General features: G+C 32.8%; 1 protein-coding gene across 1 annotated transcript in view; it reads left to right on the plus strand.

Moving 5' to 3' along the window:
• Positions 1 to 819: 819 nt before the first annotated feature.
• The window catches only part of LOC132743178 (T-complex protein 1 subunit alpha-like), a 31036-nt gene continuing 15783 nt past the window's right edge, over positions 820 to 16072 (plus strand). Inside the window, exons 1-5 of the mRNA XM_060731706.1 lie at positions 820 to 977; positions 1632 to 1717; positions 3237 to 3365; positions 5402 to 5499; positions 6136 to 6246. Of these exons, the coding sequence (XP_060587689.1) occupies positions 905 to 977; positions 1632 to 1717; positions 3237 to 3365; positions 5402 to 5499; positions 6136 to 6246 (497 nt within the window). The 5' untranslated portion in view covers positions 820 to 904. The remainder of the gene's footprint in view (positions 978 to 1631; positions 1718 to 3236; positions 3366 to 5401; positions 5500 to 6135; positions 6247 to 16072) is intronic.

Consider the following 16072-nt stretch of genomic DNA (forward strand, 5'->3'; position numbering starts at 1 on the left):
GAGTTCAAGCTTATATACCTACCAGGGGTGTTGGGACAAGAAGCAGAGTAACAGTGATAGGAAATGGCAATAATTCGTATGAAAAACCCTCATGTGCCTCATACAGTTACATGTTTACTGTTTCATATGTTTATGGTACATTGAAGATAAATGTAAAAATTGTTATACTCAGACAATATCATATGTTTTGTTCTTTTTTCTTTGTATTCCATGGTATGTCATTAGGTATACCCATCCACACAATTGGTTTTATACATTTTCCTATCATTGTGTTTTGAACCAAAATATACCCAAATACTGTACAGTACAGTACCATTAAAGCTATATCAAATTTTCTAAAAAAATAATACGATGGACACTTGTTTGAAATTTCAACAAAATTATACCCTAAAAATATGTATGAAATTTCAACAAAAATATACCCTAAAAATTTAAATGCAGACAACAAATATTATCATATCTTTATTTTAATTTGCAAGTATATTCAGTAATGAACCTAGATAAGCAAATGTCACATGTTTATTTTCTTACAACATCTGAACTGCCAATTTTAATAGAATAAATGAAAGTTATAGCTGACTAAGTCATATTATTTTATTAATATTAACTCTTTTTCACATTATAATCTGTGTTTTATATAAACAAAAATTGGATGTATTTGAGTATTTCGTGCCGCCGTTATTTCACTGAATGGTTATGATGTCACTTTAATGTTTCAGTCTTTTTTTAAGCATGTTATGGGTTCGATATATCTGAATATTACTTGTACGAGTTTCTACTCGATTTTGGAATTAATCAAGAATTTCACTATATTCGAAAATCGAGCAGGTTAGTTAAGAATAAAGAATATTGTTCCATCGAGGTATTTCAGAATTTAATCGATTACCTCATTTCATGTACAAACATGGCGGACACGAGCTCTCTACTCACCGTTGGTGGTGACAGAACAACAGGCCAGTCTGTTCGAACACAAAATGGTATGTTTAAATTTTAGATCCTAACCGTTCAATATTTTTCTATTTTATCTTTTAAAGCTTTATTTCCTTCAATTTCCGTTGGTTTTTGTTCAATTATCAGATGCGGCTCTAAACACATGGTCGAGAAGCTTCCACTGCTGTTACTGGGTGGGTGGGGAGTGGTAAACAAATACTTTTAGTACCAGGGGTGCAAAGATAGGCTTGAACCCGTGTTATGATATATTACGATATAGGCGACGTATATTGCAGTATATTTTCGATACACTGATAATGAGAAACTGTAGTCCATTTTTTGTTAGGTTTTAATAAAAAAGCCCAAATTTTACTATGAAAAAATCAAATGCATAGAGGCTATATCCTGGATTAGACCCCGGGTTCTAAACCAGGAGTATATATAAGGTTCATTCCGTTTTCTTTAGTGTATTATATGCAAGTTTTACTCCTGAAAAATACATAGGGGTCTAAACCAGGAGATTGCCGCTTATTCCATCATGAAAAAAGACAACAGCTCTGATCTTTAATTTCATTTGCTTGTCGTGTTCAGCTACAGGTATAACTTCTTAAAGCACCCTTTTCTTATTGAAATTTGTATGATATAATTATATTCTTTGTATGATATATATAAGAATTAGATTTATGTATTTTTGGTTTCAGTCATGGCAGCATCCTCCATTGCCAACATTGTTAAAAGTAGTCTTGGACCAGTTGGGCTTGACAAGATGCTGGTGGATGATGTTGGGGTAAATATAAAAAGACTTATTTGATGGCCACTAAAATGATATTTATAAGGCCATCCACTTAAATCTGTTTTGCAGATGCTATTTTTTAATGTAATGTCAAGAAAGGCATTTTTAGCTCGACTATTCGATAAGAATAAGTAGAGCTATTGCAGTCACCCGAGCGTCGGCGTCGGCGTAACCACTTATGTTAAAGTTTTTGTAATAGTTCAAATATTTTCAAAGTCCATTGACATATGGCTTTGAAACTTTGCACACTTGTTCACCATCATGAGCCCAACCTGTAGACAGGAGGAGATAACTCTATCAAGCATTTTGACAGAATTATGCCCCTTTTTCGACTTAGAATTTACGTTAAAGTTTTTGTAATAGTTCAAATATTTTCAAAGTTCCATTTGACATATGGCTTTGAAACTTTGCACACTTGTTCACCATCATGACCCCAACCTGTAGACAGGAGGAGGTAACTCTATCAAGCATTTTGACAGAATTATGCCCCTTTTTCGACTTAGAATTTACGTTAAAGTTTTTTGTAATAGTTCAAAATATTTTCAAAGTCCATTGACATATGGCTTTGAAACTTTGCCACACTTGTTCACCATCATGAGCCCAACCTGTAGACAGGAGGAGGTAACTCTATCAAGCATTTTGACAGAATTATGCCCCTTTTTTCGACTTAGAATTTACGTTAAAGTTTTTGTAATAGTTCAAATATTTTCAAAGTCCATTGACATATGGCTTTGAAACTTTGCACACTTGTTCACCATCATGACCCCAACCTGTAGACAGGAGGAGGTAACTCTATCAAGCATTTTGACAGAATTATGCCCCTTTTTCGACTTAGAATTTACGTTAAAGTTTTTGTAATAGTTCAAATATTTTCAAAGTCCATTGACATATGGCTTTGAAACTTTGCACACTTGTTCACCATCATGACCCCAACCTGTAAACAGGAGGAGGTAACTGTATCAAGCATTTTTTTTACTATCAAGCACTAAGAATAGTCGAGCGTTGCTGTCCTACCGACAGCTCTTGTTTCTATGCTGATAAGAATAAGAATAATGCTGGTATCCAGGGCCCAAACACCATTTTTGGGGAAGGGACCTCAGCCTTTTCTTGGGAAAAATATGCGTGATTTTGGCATACTTTGGCAAAAGAGGTCTCAAATCAAATTTAACACAAACTTTTAACAAGTTCTTCAAAATAGAAAAGCAAAAAGCATTGAGAATTACTAATAATGCAGTAAAAGACCTTAATTCAACACCATCATTTAATTTTGTTCTAAATTTTATGGGAAATTTCAAAAGACTGGAAAATTTTGAGGATCAAACTGGGGAAAAAAGAGGCTAGTTTAGTTGGGGAAGCAGCCTATATTCGGCCTCTACAAAGAAGGGTTTTTTGGCCCTGGTATCATATATCATCACTAAGTTTTGATTAAGTGCAACAGTATGACTTAAAACCGACACCATTGAAAATGAAGAAAATGAGTATTAGAAATGAAATTACGGTTACCAATTTGCAGGATGTGACTATAACAAATGATGGTGCAACAATATTGAAGTTGCTTGAAGTAGAACATCCAGCAGCCAAAGTGTTGGTAGAGCTTGCTGATTTACAGGACCAAGAGGTTGGAGATGGTACAACATCAGTTGTAAGTTCTTGCATTATATATGGCTTACCATTAATTTAAAGTTTCAAGCTAGTCCAAGTTAGTATTGTAGGGCAGTGTTTCTGCCAGAGCGCGTTTTTGCGTTTTTGGCGCACTATTTTCAGCCATGACGCAATGAAATTTAGTTAGTGCGTATTTTGTGACGCAAGAATTTCACCGTCGCTGATTTCAACACAAGTCAGATATACAGACTATAAACCGTCAATTCAGTATAAAAATGTACGGAATGTTTACCGTGGGTTCCACTATAATTTTAATGAGAAATGAAATTTACCGGGTCCGTGGTCCGGCATTTAGCCAATTTCAACTAGTTAATAAACGCTTGCATTTATACGTTACTGCATATATTGAAAGCGCCCAGACAAAATTATTTATTTTGTTGTCGTCATATTCTGCGAACGAATAACTGTCTGCTGGAAAATGCAGTCTGCGTATATGTTAGTGTTCATCTGTGCTGTTCTACAGAAATTAGAAACTTCGAAGGGAGCGATAGCGACAGGAGAATGTTTTCTAATTTCTGTAAAACAGCTAAGGATGAACACTAACATATTTAGTGTCAAGCTTTATTTGGCCCTTGATTACGTCACTAGGCGGTACTATGAAGCACTATGAAAAAATAGAAGGCGACTATGAACGAATTTCAATATAGTATCGACTTTCTTTCTTCTATGAAAATTAACACACATAATTTTTAAGAAATACAGCGTTATTATTGGATGACAAATAATCCAAAATAGCAGAGATTGACCAATTTCTTCACGAAAAATATACAAAATATTGTAAATAAAACTTATAAAGTGTTACCTGTTTTTTTTTTTTTACATTTTTGTTAAATTTATTGGCATGACCCTTATGAATTTGAAATGACCCCTAAAATATCATACAGGGGGTCATAAAAAACCCTCAGAAAATCAGAGCTGGCAGAAACACTGGTAGGGTAAGTCAAAGTTTGGCTTGCTTTTGTGACACTCGTGAATGCTGCAGTACAAAGCCTGGTAAAAAAGACTTGTCCAAGAATGCTTCGAGTTTGACATTAACTTTTTCAACCGCTAGACATTTAGCCCCAGTAGTTCAGAAATTTTACTCAACCTGACTTGTTTTTAACTTACAGACTGAACAGCATGGCAAGAGCTCGTTACACAGTTTGCCAACAACCAATAAGATACTTGCCACCCTTGATTTATTCATAAATTAATAAAATTAGATTTTCAGTTTAGCAGACTTGTCTGCAAATCAATTGATTATACATGTAAACTGTTTAAGGCCTGATTGTGCAAAGTGAAGATGAAAGTAATTTTCTGATGAATTTTCTTACTAGATCAATCAGACCAGTTACATAATTATGGATTTAAAAAACCAAGACCATCCAGTGATTTTTGGTCATATGTTAATGTCTAAATCTGTTGCTGTTGAAAATTTAAATATTATCATTATACAAAATTCACTACTCTCTCACAGATAGAGTTCAGTGTTCACACAGATACAGATAGAGTTCACACAGATATAGACCTTTTTCCAGACTTTCCGAAAGTTAAAAAAAGTGTCAGACATTTGGTCTGACAAACCATGAAAATCTGTCAGACGGAATGAAATTAATCAAAATCAAAGGAAAACTTGTATTTGTATACTATTTCTAAGACACGGTTTTAATTTTTACGCTGTAAAAATTCTCAGTCTGTACAGTGCATTTTCACCTCCTCCCTGTCGTAAACGATTCACGGTCCTGCTTCCATTTTTCATTAAATTTTGTCTCTTGCCCAGTATTTTCATCCTTTTATTGATGTTCTGCGCGCTCCTCCGGCATAGATTTTTTTTCCCCAGGTTTGGCACCTTTAGCGACACCATTTTGTATACATGCAACTTTGATAAAAGCTGGACAGTCAGACCGAACCGGAATAAAAAATCGTCAGACCTAATCAAAATTTATCAGACATGTTCGTCGGACCGATGTATTTCGGGAAGTCTGTTTTTCCCATTATGTGGGAAAACAAACTTATGATATTTTTTGTTTGTTTAAGGTAATTATTGCTGCTGAACTTCTGAAGAATGCAGATGAACTTGTGAAGCAAAAAATACACCCTACATCTATAATAAGTGGCTACAGACTTGCTTGCAAGTAAGAAATTTACACATTTATAATGTACATATTTATGTTGTTTAAATGTTGATTGTGATTGTATTTTATGTTGTTTTGTATATACTGAGGCCCGCATGGAAGATCGGGAACTGAATGTGTTAGTCTCATTAAAATAAAGTTGTTACTTACTTACTAACCTGAAGCCTGCTAGCAGCAACGAATTCTGTCAAAAGCAACTAGTGCAGACCAAGATCAGCCAACACATTTGTACTGTCCCATCATGGTCGGCACTGTTTGCTACTCAGTAATTGTATTGAAATTATTCCTTAACACGATGGATTTGTGCAGATTTAAAGTTAAACAAGTATATTTCAGCTATTGAGTGTGATAAGGGTTTAATGGTTGTTAAAAAAAATAACTTTTAGCTTTCATTTCAAAATTGATTATCTATCTGTTTTCTCTTAAAATGATAAAAATTAAAAAAAAAATGATGAAAAATTTAAATGTACAAATTAAACAAACAAAATAATATTTAAAGAACAAGTCGGAAGGTAATTTCATTGTAAATGATGGGAACTTGTATTGTATTAAAGTTTGAATATTGCTGATGTTTAAATTTGAATATTACACAATTTAATCACTGTTGTTTTACCTGGTTATGTTCTTTTTTTCCAGGGAAGCATGTAAATATATTCAGGAGCATTTGACATGTAATGTTGATGACCTTGGGAAGGAGAGTATTATTAACGCAGCCAAGACGAGTATGTCAAGTAAAATCATAGGACCGTATCCTTTCGAATAGTGCATATAAATATTTCTAATTTTTTAAAAAAAATATTAATTGATAAATGACTACTTTTAAAGCCTCTTGACAAGGGATTAAACGATGATCGAGTATAATCAAGAATTGAACGTTTATAGAACCGATTAGCGATGATCGAATACAAAGTTCAATAATCAATCATCGGTTATTTATCTTCTTGCTGTTACTAAAGTGACTCACTGTATTATAACAACACTTTAAATCAAAGCCAGCTTTGGTTTACCCAATAATTTTCATTAAAATGAAAGAGAAAGCATACTGGTGTCCATGAGGTTAATAGTTGACAGTGAGGCATTCTAGTTTACAGACATACTATGCTTCAAATTTAAATTAGAAAATTGCTACACAGTCTATTTGTAAATATGAAATAAACATGTTTTGACTTCATACAAAAAGAAGATATGTATAAAATTATTCTACACACTAAACTAAAGATGGTTACAATATAAATATATAGTGTCATTTAAAAAAACCTGGCAGTTTTGTTAAGAAATGACCAACTTCTCTTGTTCCATACATAGCTTATTCATTCCTTTTTTGGAATTGAGACATAATAATTTCGTAAGATATAATGAATTTATTTGATCAAAATATTTTACTCAAGGATGAACATAAGCAATGAGTAAACTAGTTTATTTCAGTTGATTAAGTGGTAGTTACACAAAATATAGAATATTAATGGAATTCTTATAAATATTAAAGCATGATATGTGCATTGTACATATTTACTTTGTTATCATAAATGTTTCGATTATATAATCGATGATTGATCGAAAAAGGTTGTTCGATTATTTTCGATGATAGATTATGATTTTTGTCCGATTAAGAAACCCTACTCTTGACCATGGACAAATAGTTATTTTGCCGCCTTTAAAAATATCTTTGTTTTCCAGCCAAGTTTGGGTAGGGTAGGTAGTTGGGTAAAATATTTATTAATTTATTAAATAAATTATGTATATCTAAGGTTTATATTTTGTGTGTTCGCGTGTGTGTAGCTGCAATTTTTGTGGGTTGGTAAAGATGGAAAATACAAAGATATATTGGCAGCGTGTTGCTGGACTTTCTTATTTCATGTTGTTTAGATCCCACCATAATTTTCCTACACAAGTGCCGTAAAATAATTGCACATTTGAGGGAGGGGGAGGTGGGGTTGTCTTGAGTTTCGATTTATCCGTCATAGTAGGAGTATTGCATGACTTTCAGAAAATTAGGGAGATAAAAAAATTATCACTGAGTCTTAATGATGATTGTAGCAGAATGAGACCATGTATTTTATGATTAAGTTTATATTGACACATTGCAACTTTAAAAACAACTATCATTTGTATCATGAAATTTCCAACATTCAATAGCCTTGTCTTTGTGAGCGTGCAATTTTCTCCACTATCAAAGTATATACACTTTTCGGGAATATAAGTATGGAAAAAAATTGCAAGATATCAATACTAATTTTATGATCTTATTGACCAAGATTGTCATGAAGCATGTTCGTCCGAAACAACGTATAACTATAAGAAAAATATCATATTTAAATGCTATTGCAACACAGGATAAAGATATCTAGGTATGTAGTTTATATTGATTATCTAAAATAAGCTTGAATAACATGTGATACTAACAATAGCCGCTCATTGTCAACTTGCCTAAAGGTGCTTTACTTAATCTTTTGGTATAAAAATATCACTGGGGGGAAATCGATAATTTAATCAATCCATCAATGTTGAAAAGATGTTTTCATGTATGTATAAAAACAAACAGTCCTTGGAATATATTAAATCAGTTGACTAAAGACAAGGCTATATTCCTTGTGATTTTGAGCGCCTTACAATCCGTAGGTTAAAGAGGATCTCTAAAAATAAAGGTGGGTAGAGATTGACTTTGCAGACGTTGTCAGGAGAGCGAGTTCCTTCTGTATAAGAGTTACAGTGCTCTCGTCTTAAGTGATGGGCTAATGCATTATTGGAGAAATTCTGCCACGTATGAATAGTATCATTAAAGAACCCTGGACCTTAGCATATCTTGTCCGAAGGCTCTTATTTGTATCACCAAGTATTAAATAATCGGTTTCTGATCAAAATTATACCCTAAAGATCAACATTTAAGGCTCATGGAAACGTTCCAAAACTTTGGTCTGTTTCAGATTTGTCCTGTTTAGCAACACTTGCCTCTATATCTAGTCCTGTCAAGTCTTCAAATCTATCCAATTCAGAGGATGTTGTCTTTTTTTACTAATTACAGGAGTGATTTTGTCATTCATGGCATCTGTTAGATTCGTTACCCCTAATTGATTTTTGGGGACAACAGGGTCAAAGGTCAAGGATCACATTGGACCTTGTTACCACGACTAAAAACGGTTTCCGATCAAAGGAACATATAAATGAGCCTAGCGATGAGTTGTCAATCTTGGTAATTAGTGGTGAATGAGTCTAAGGATCAATTAGATAGACCCTTCTATATTGATTTTGGGGTGTAGTGAAGGATCAAGGCAAATATTGTACTTTATTATTACAGGTTTCTATTGGACGCACATTACCTGCGAGCCTCTTAGAGACTGCAAATAATAAGGTAACCAATAAGGACCCTTAATTATCTGCTAATATCCTTGTGTACACGGGAACTGCAAATGTTATAAATTTACTGTGTCGCTTTAGAAGTGTTTGTCAGTTTTGGTATCTCTTATCCCGCTTTCTTTTAAAGGATATGATTGAAGTTATGATAGAGACACGGGGTTCTAATGATTGAATACAACCAAGGAGTTAGCTTTCGTTCAGAATATTACATACAGTTAACTCACGGAATACGAGACTAACTGGGCACCACTAACAATTAGTCGACCTTTAAAAAGACGTCCACAGAGTTTCTATGCATGCTATGAAATAAATCTACACATACATTGTGGCTGCTTCAAATAAAATATTAAACACAGTAGTTTTAAATGAAGAGTGGTAATAGTACTCTTACCCGTGCCTCTGTGGCAAAACAGCAGAAGACCCGGGTATATTTAAATAGAGCTAAACTATATGCGATTCTCAGACCATAAAATAGTGATCCAATTTATGGACTTCGAAAAAATGGATGTTATGAACTTCCCAAAAAATAAGTACATTGGTCCGTCACAAAGGTCTAAAAGTCACTACACGTGAACGACAATTAAAACAATTTGACGAGGCAATGTTTATTAAAGATCTGACTTGTATCTGCCAAGTTTTACAATTCATTCTAGGCCAAATGAAAGAAAGGAAAAAAAAGTAACAATAAATGGAGATTATTTCATTCGCGAAACTGTAAATTTCATAGAGACTGAACAAAGCAAGTATAATAATATTTAAAAAATGGTTATATTAATGTTTTTATTTTGTTTAACAGTCAATAAAAAATGCATACTTGATATAAGGTTTGAAGCAATGTATACTAAATGTAAAGAGAATAAACCTAGACAATATATATGAGGAGTACTATACTTACTTGAAGTTATATAAAATAGAAATATACGGACCCTCATATTTTTCTCTGGGATCAACACACAGATACATATTTTATGAGCACGAGTCCATGGGTACACTAACTATAAATATAAATAAATTCTCTAAGTAGAAACCCTGTTCTTAAGGTAAAAACGGTTTCAGATCTAATACAAATACTAAGATACTCCTTAGGTTGCTAGGAAATTAGCAAACTTGGTATGGCTGATGTGGTCATGAGTCAGTCTAAGATGTACCTCCTATTGATTTTGCGGGGTCATATAGGTCAAGGTCACATTGGAGACTTGTATGTGTTATAAAACGGTTGTCTCGGTCAATATATCTGAAAGACTCTATATGGTCCCTGAGGGAACTTCAAACTTGGTAATGGTGATTTTTCTGGTCATTGACCAGGCAGGAGTGACGTATTTTATTTTGGGGTCAAGGGGTCAATAGGTCAAGGTTCACATTGACATTGTTAGGTAAGATTAACTGTTGCTGAATGAGAGTTAACTTAAACAATGCTAGTACCAGTAGAGAATACTATACAACTATGTATGATTGAATAATGTTCTGATTTCACAGCAGAGTTACCTCTCTACTTGATCGTTTTTAGAGCATCGTTCAATGTGCGAGTCAAAGCGTTAATGTCCTGACCAGTAATATCTTGTATTGAGAGCACCTTCTTCATAAATTGTTTATGAATCACTTGGTCAGATTTTATTCAGTGGACTATAATCAACATCGCTCTAATTCTAACAAGTACAATTCGGCGCTGCTGAATCCTAGTGGGCGAAATTGCGCAAGATAATTATCACAAACATAATCTTGGTTAATATTCTAATAAATTGGATTCTGAACCAAAAACTGAAATATAATGTTCTCATTAAAAGAAATGATTACCATCTTTAGTAGAGTTCTAGGAACAGTTGTGATTGAGTCTGTGGTCAACGAAGGTCAATCATCAGAGAATTCGGCCATAGAGAATATTTTACATGAGTATCTTATATATGGCCATGATAAAACAATACACATTTGGTAGTCTCATTGCCAAAACACACATCATAAATTTTGTTATGGTCACTCACTCCTGCCCCATGTAATGGCCGCGGTATAATAGAGTGAATCACACCTTCAGTTGGCAGAAGGGTTGATGATGATGCGACCTGTAATCCAACCTATCGTAATTCCGTCAGTATCTGAATTTCACTCTCATCTATCAGTTTCACGATACAATTATATCTAAGTAAAACGTTTAGCACATGATTCAGACTATTCAAATTATAACAATATACATGAATATACATGAGAAACACAACAGGTTCAAACGTTTCGGGAATTTCGAGCATTGGGTTCTAGATGATTTTTGAGGAGAGTTTTATCCCTTTTACACTTTGAATAAATATAATATGAAATTATTCAAGCTTCCGTTTCATCTAATCCCCAACGAGTACAGATCACACAACACAAATCAAATTCTGACATATGATAAACTGGAGAAAAATATCAGGTCAAGCTTTGAATTTGGTCATGTGATGATTTGGCAGAGAAAGTTTAAGACCACGACCTTAGCTGTGCGAAGTAATATGAAATTTTCAGTTCCGTCATTATCTCCCCAAGGTACAACACATCAAATCAAAATTTGACAAATGGAATGCAGTGAAAGTAGAGAGAAAATACAGGTCAAGTTTGAATTTGGTCATGTTCGATGATTTTTGGCAAGAGTGGGATGCCCCTTTTACTTTGAAAATAATATGAAATTTTCAGTTTTCCTGTTCATTATCTCCCCTAACGGTACAACACATTCAACTCAAATTTGACATATGGATATGTCATGAGAAAATACAGGTCAAAGTTTGAATTTGGTCATGGTTCGAAAAAATGATTTCGTGGGCAGAGTTATTTGCTCCTTTTTACTATTTGTAAAATAATATGAAAAAATTTTCAGTTGTCTGTTTATTATCTCTCCCTAACGGTACAACACATTTAACTAGAGAGTTCCACACATATGGATATGTTTTTGAATGCCCAGGCAAGTTCAAAATTGAGTGCATAGGTTCAATCGAATCTAATTTGGACAGAGTATATGACCATCCTTTCACTTTCTGAGAAAAATAATACAAAGTTTAACAAGTTTCTGTTCTGTACTCATAATCCATACAATTCAGTGATAACATATTACCACAACCATATTGACATATTGGATGATGGAGTCAAAAGAATCGGGGCATGAGATCCAAGTTGGAATTGGTCATGGTTAGATGATTTCTTTGGCAGAAGCTGGTAATGTACACCTTATTACACACTTGAAAATAATAAATATAGTATTATAATATAGTAAAAAAAAACATCTTAAGGCATAAGCAGTATTTAAGTTTGAGAGAGGTATAATGGTTCAATATTTAGACAAAACTTTCTTTCATTTGAATATGGAAAAAAATTGAAACTTTCAGTATAAGCACTCATACTTTTTTTGTGGAAATGTAATGTAGCCATTATTTTTGGCTACAAATATGAAATATGCTATTTTCAAAAGGTTAAGACTGAATAATTTCAGTGCCTTGAACATTGTATGAAAATGGTTGATGTAAACGTTGAAAAGTTTTTAAGGCTTTGAACTTTAAAATTGAAAAACAATAATTTGTGCAAACAAAATTGGAACTAAATATTATAAACATCTGAAATTTTGGCTGCATGCGGGGGCATCCGTGGCATGATGACACATTTCTAGTTTTATTTTTTTAGGTTATTTACAAACTTTAAAGTGTTACATGTTTGTCTACATTTAAACTTATATAATTATAACATATTTACAAGACAATACAATTGAAGTTAAAAAATTTAACTGGGGTTGCTATCATTATACTGCAGAATAATCATTTTAATTGTGCAAAATCATAGACCTTAAAATTAGAGTTGGTACCGCCAGAAAGAAAATACCACGGTATACCACGTTTTTTCCCTAAAAACCACGGTATATAAACGCGGTAATAAACCACGGATTTTCAAATTGTACGCTATAGCGTTAATTTTTATCTCTAAAATATAAGTGTATCAAGGTAGGCTTGGTATAGAATTTCAAATATTAAATTCAAGCAGATCTATAAAATACAGATTAATCAAAGCATCATTTAACTTTTTTTCAATCAGGTAACTTAAATTTCGCATGTTGACAATTATAAATTAATTGGGTCATGGATCAGTTCTTGTTGGGTTTTTTTTTATAACATATTGGTCTCTTTCAACATTTAACAACTGTTATATAAATTGCATAGTTAAAATGGAAAAATAAAATGTTTTTATAATAAATAAAATAATAGGTCAAATGCACGTTAGCCAATGTTTCTGTTAATTTTATCAGCTGCTATTGTAAATTTGTTTATTTGCAAGGGCTAAGTATTTAATTAATCTTGTTCAGAAACCAAAACAAACATGTACCCCAAAAGCAAATTAAAATTATCACATAGAAAACAGCTGACCATGTTACTGCTTAATTAATATTCATTAGTTGAATGAACATTACTTTTAATCCAGTTTCTACGCCGTTCTATAATTAGTTAATTGCCATGCGCATGCAGTAAGTGCGTGACGTAAGGAAAACCCTAGCCTGATTGGTCGCTATTTATATTAAATACTATTAAAATAGTAACACCCTAATTTTATGCAAGGAATGCCCTCATGAATTATCAATCTTTTACGATTAGTTTTTTGTATCAAATAAGCGATATTTGGACAAGAAAATGTAAGTCGACAATTCTTGCTTCTTCAACTGAGATCATGCAAGTCGACAATTCTACGGTTACATGCGGTAATCGATAAAGCATTTCAATTTTCGCTAAGAACTATGGGAAGAATGATAACAGTCGGCGAAAGTTGTTGCAAAAAGGTTAACTCAAAGAAACATTTGACATATACAACAGAAAAAGTTTTTAATTTAGTACATTTTACGGATCTGTAATTGCTTTAAATTAGAGCTAAAATGACCGTTTTTCCAGGTCTGTACCGCGGTACGTACGCAGATGTCTCTGGACCGTGGTTTACCGGTATCATTTAAACCGCAGCATCTCTACTAAAAATGGGTGGGCTAAGAATACTTGTCAATTTCCAGTTCATTTATAGCAGTCCTATAATTGTATTTCTTCAATATCTTTGGAATTTTACCATTATTAGTGCCCCAGTTGATCTACATTAATTAATAAAAGAATAGTTCTTTGTATAAATTGAATATATATACAAATAATTCATTCAGTTATTTGTAATAAGAACAATGTGTGTGTTTGAAAAGGGACATGATTCTTGTCAGCATGAATGATTGTCAGTGAAAGAGTTGTATCCCATTGTTATTATAGCACTGAAATATAACTCTTAGTTAACAAAAAAAAAAAGATACCCCCATTCAACTTGCTTTTTGGTGTTTTATTTCACCTTTTAGTATATACACTGGGGAAAAGTAACACATTAAACCTCAAAGTTGAATTGGTTTAATTTATCAATTCATAGATGTTTAAAAGACAATATAAGTAAAGTTTGAGTGTTTTTTATTATAAGATAAAGCATAAAACTATGAAAGATAAATGTTTTATTTCATTATATGTAAGTCTATGTTAGTAAAGTGCATATTAATTTGTTATTTCAGGAAAGCTGAGAAAATAAATCTTTAAAAAGATAATTTATTTTCCCCCAAATTTAAGGAGTGTGCCCCTCCCTGTTTAAATGAGAGAACAAAAAGTCTGTTAATGGCTCAACTAGTAAAAAAAATTGGCTGTATGAAAAAGAAATGATTGTTCAATGTGATAAGTTTTGGGATTGTACTGTAAAAAAATCATGTTTTGTGAAAAAAAGAAAATGTAGCTAAACTGATGTTTATGTGAAAGAGGATCACAATATAATGAAAATGTTTGTTTATATGGTTAGAACTGGTGGCATTTACTGAGGTATCTGTTCTTAAATGTCTCCCAAGTTATTGAGGAAGTAATAATGTCTTGTCAAATACTTCATCTAAATAAAGTATGTTATTGTAATACGAAAGAGTGTAGACAGACAGAGCGTGCCACTGATTCTGTTGATTAATGTTTAAAGAAACATTCCTCACATTCCCTCTGATATAGCTGTTAAAAAAAAACTTTTCACGTATGCCCTTGGAGACCAGAGATAGGAAGTCTATGATATATAGGATTGTCACGACAGTGATATAACCATGATAAATTTACAGAGTGTTTGGTTATGGATGTTAAACATTGTTGTTCTATGTTTGTTTGTTTGTTTGATAGATTGTATATGGCACCTTCTTATGCTGCTGTTTCCAAGAGCAGCACTAAAAGTCTATTGGGAAAACATTATAGCTTGGCACCTTTTAAAGGTCCATTATGCCTCAGATATGTTATCTTTTGTTCTTCTCATAAACTTTATTATATTGGTGTTTTGTTTCAGTTTCGAAAAAAAAGAGCCATTTGCCATATACATGTTGATGAATTTCTTTGCTCCTCTTTGCTTTTGTTGGCAGTTATTGGGAACTAGTATTTTATATAGAAGTCAAAATACTACTATGTTTACATTTTGCTACCATTACAACACATTTCTGCACATTTAACACTATTTTCTTCAGCTGTTAAACATATAACATGCTCTAAAGCCATTATTAAAATGTTATTAAACACATGTTTGACTTTTCTAAAGATTTTAATTTATATGGATTTCCAAGGCATAATGTGCCTTTAATTAAAAGTTTATTGATGGCTCAGCACATCATTATTCATTTAGTGACCTAGAAACATAGAAAATGGTGGAAAACAGATCTGCTGTCAACGAAATGACTGCACATTGCATTGTGCAATCTGTATTTTCACATCATTATTTCTTTAATTTCTATTGGTTTTTGCTAATTTTCATTTGCTGACATTAATAGTTTGGAAGCACCCACTTTATTACAGATATTATTACTAAAGAACTTCTGATGATCCAAAGCATGATTTATGGCAGTGTTTTTTTGTTGTTTTTCCAAATTTCTGGAGTATTTATAAAATCTTTGATGATCAAAAGGAACAAACTTTGACTTGCAAGTTGTATGCATAATTTCCTTTATTACCAAATGGGCAATTTCTTTATTTCTTTTTTTATGTAGTCACTTAAAAAGTAGGGAGCATACTGTACAGTAATTCTTTTTCGATTTTCAAAACAGCCTGTGGCTTTCTGAAGGGGAAAATACAGTACCGTAAATTAGAAAGGGGAAACCTGAAGTCAAATTTCAACAACTGAAAAGGGAATTTACCCACACATTTTTATAAAATTTTCAATTTTAATTCAGTTTAGCATGCATTGTAGAAGAGGC

The sequence above is a fragment of the Ruditapes philippinarum genome, unplaced genomic scaffold, assembly GCF_026571515.1.
Source record: "Ruditapes philippinarum isolate M1 unplaced genomic scaffold, ASM2657151v2 ctg1235_1_1_1_1, whole genome shotgun sequence".
Lineage (NCBI taxonomy): Eukaryota > Metazoa > Mollusca > Bivalvia > Venerida > Veneridae > Ruditapes > Ruditapes philippinarum.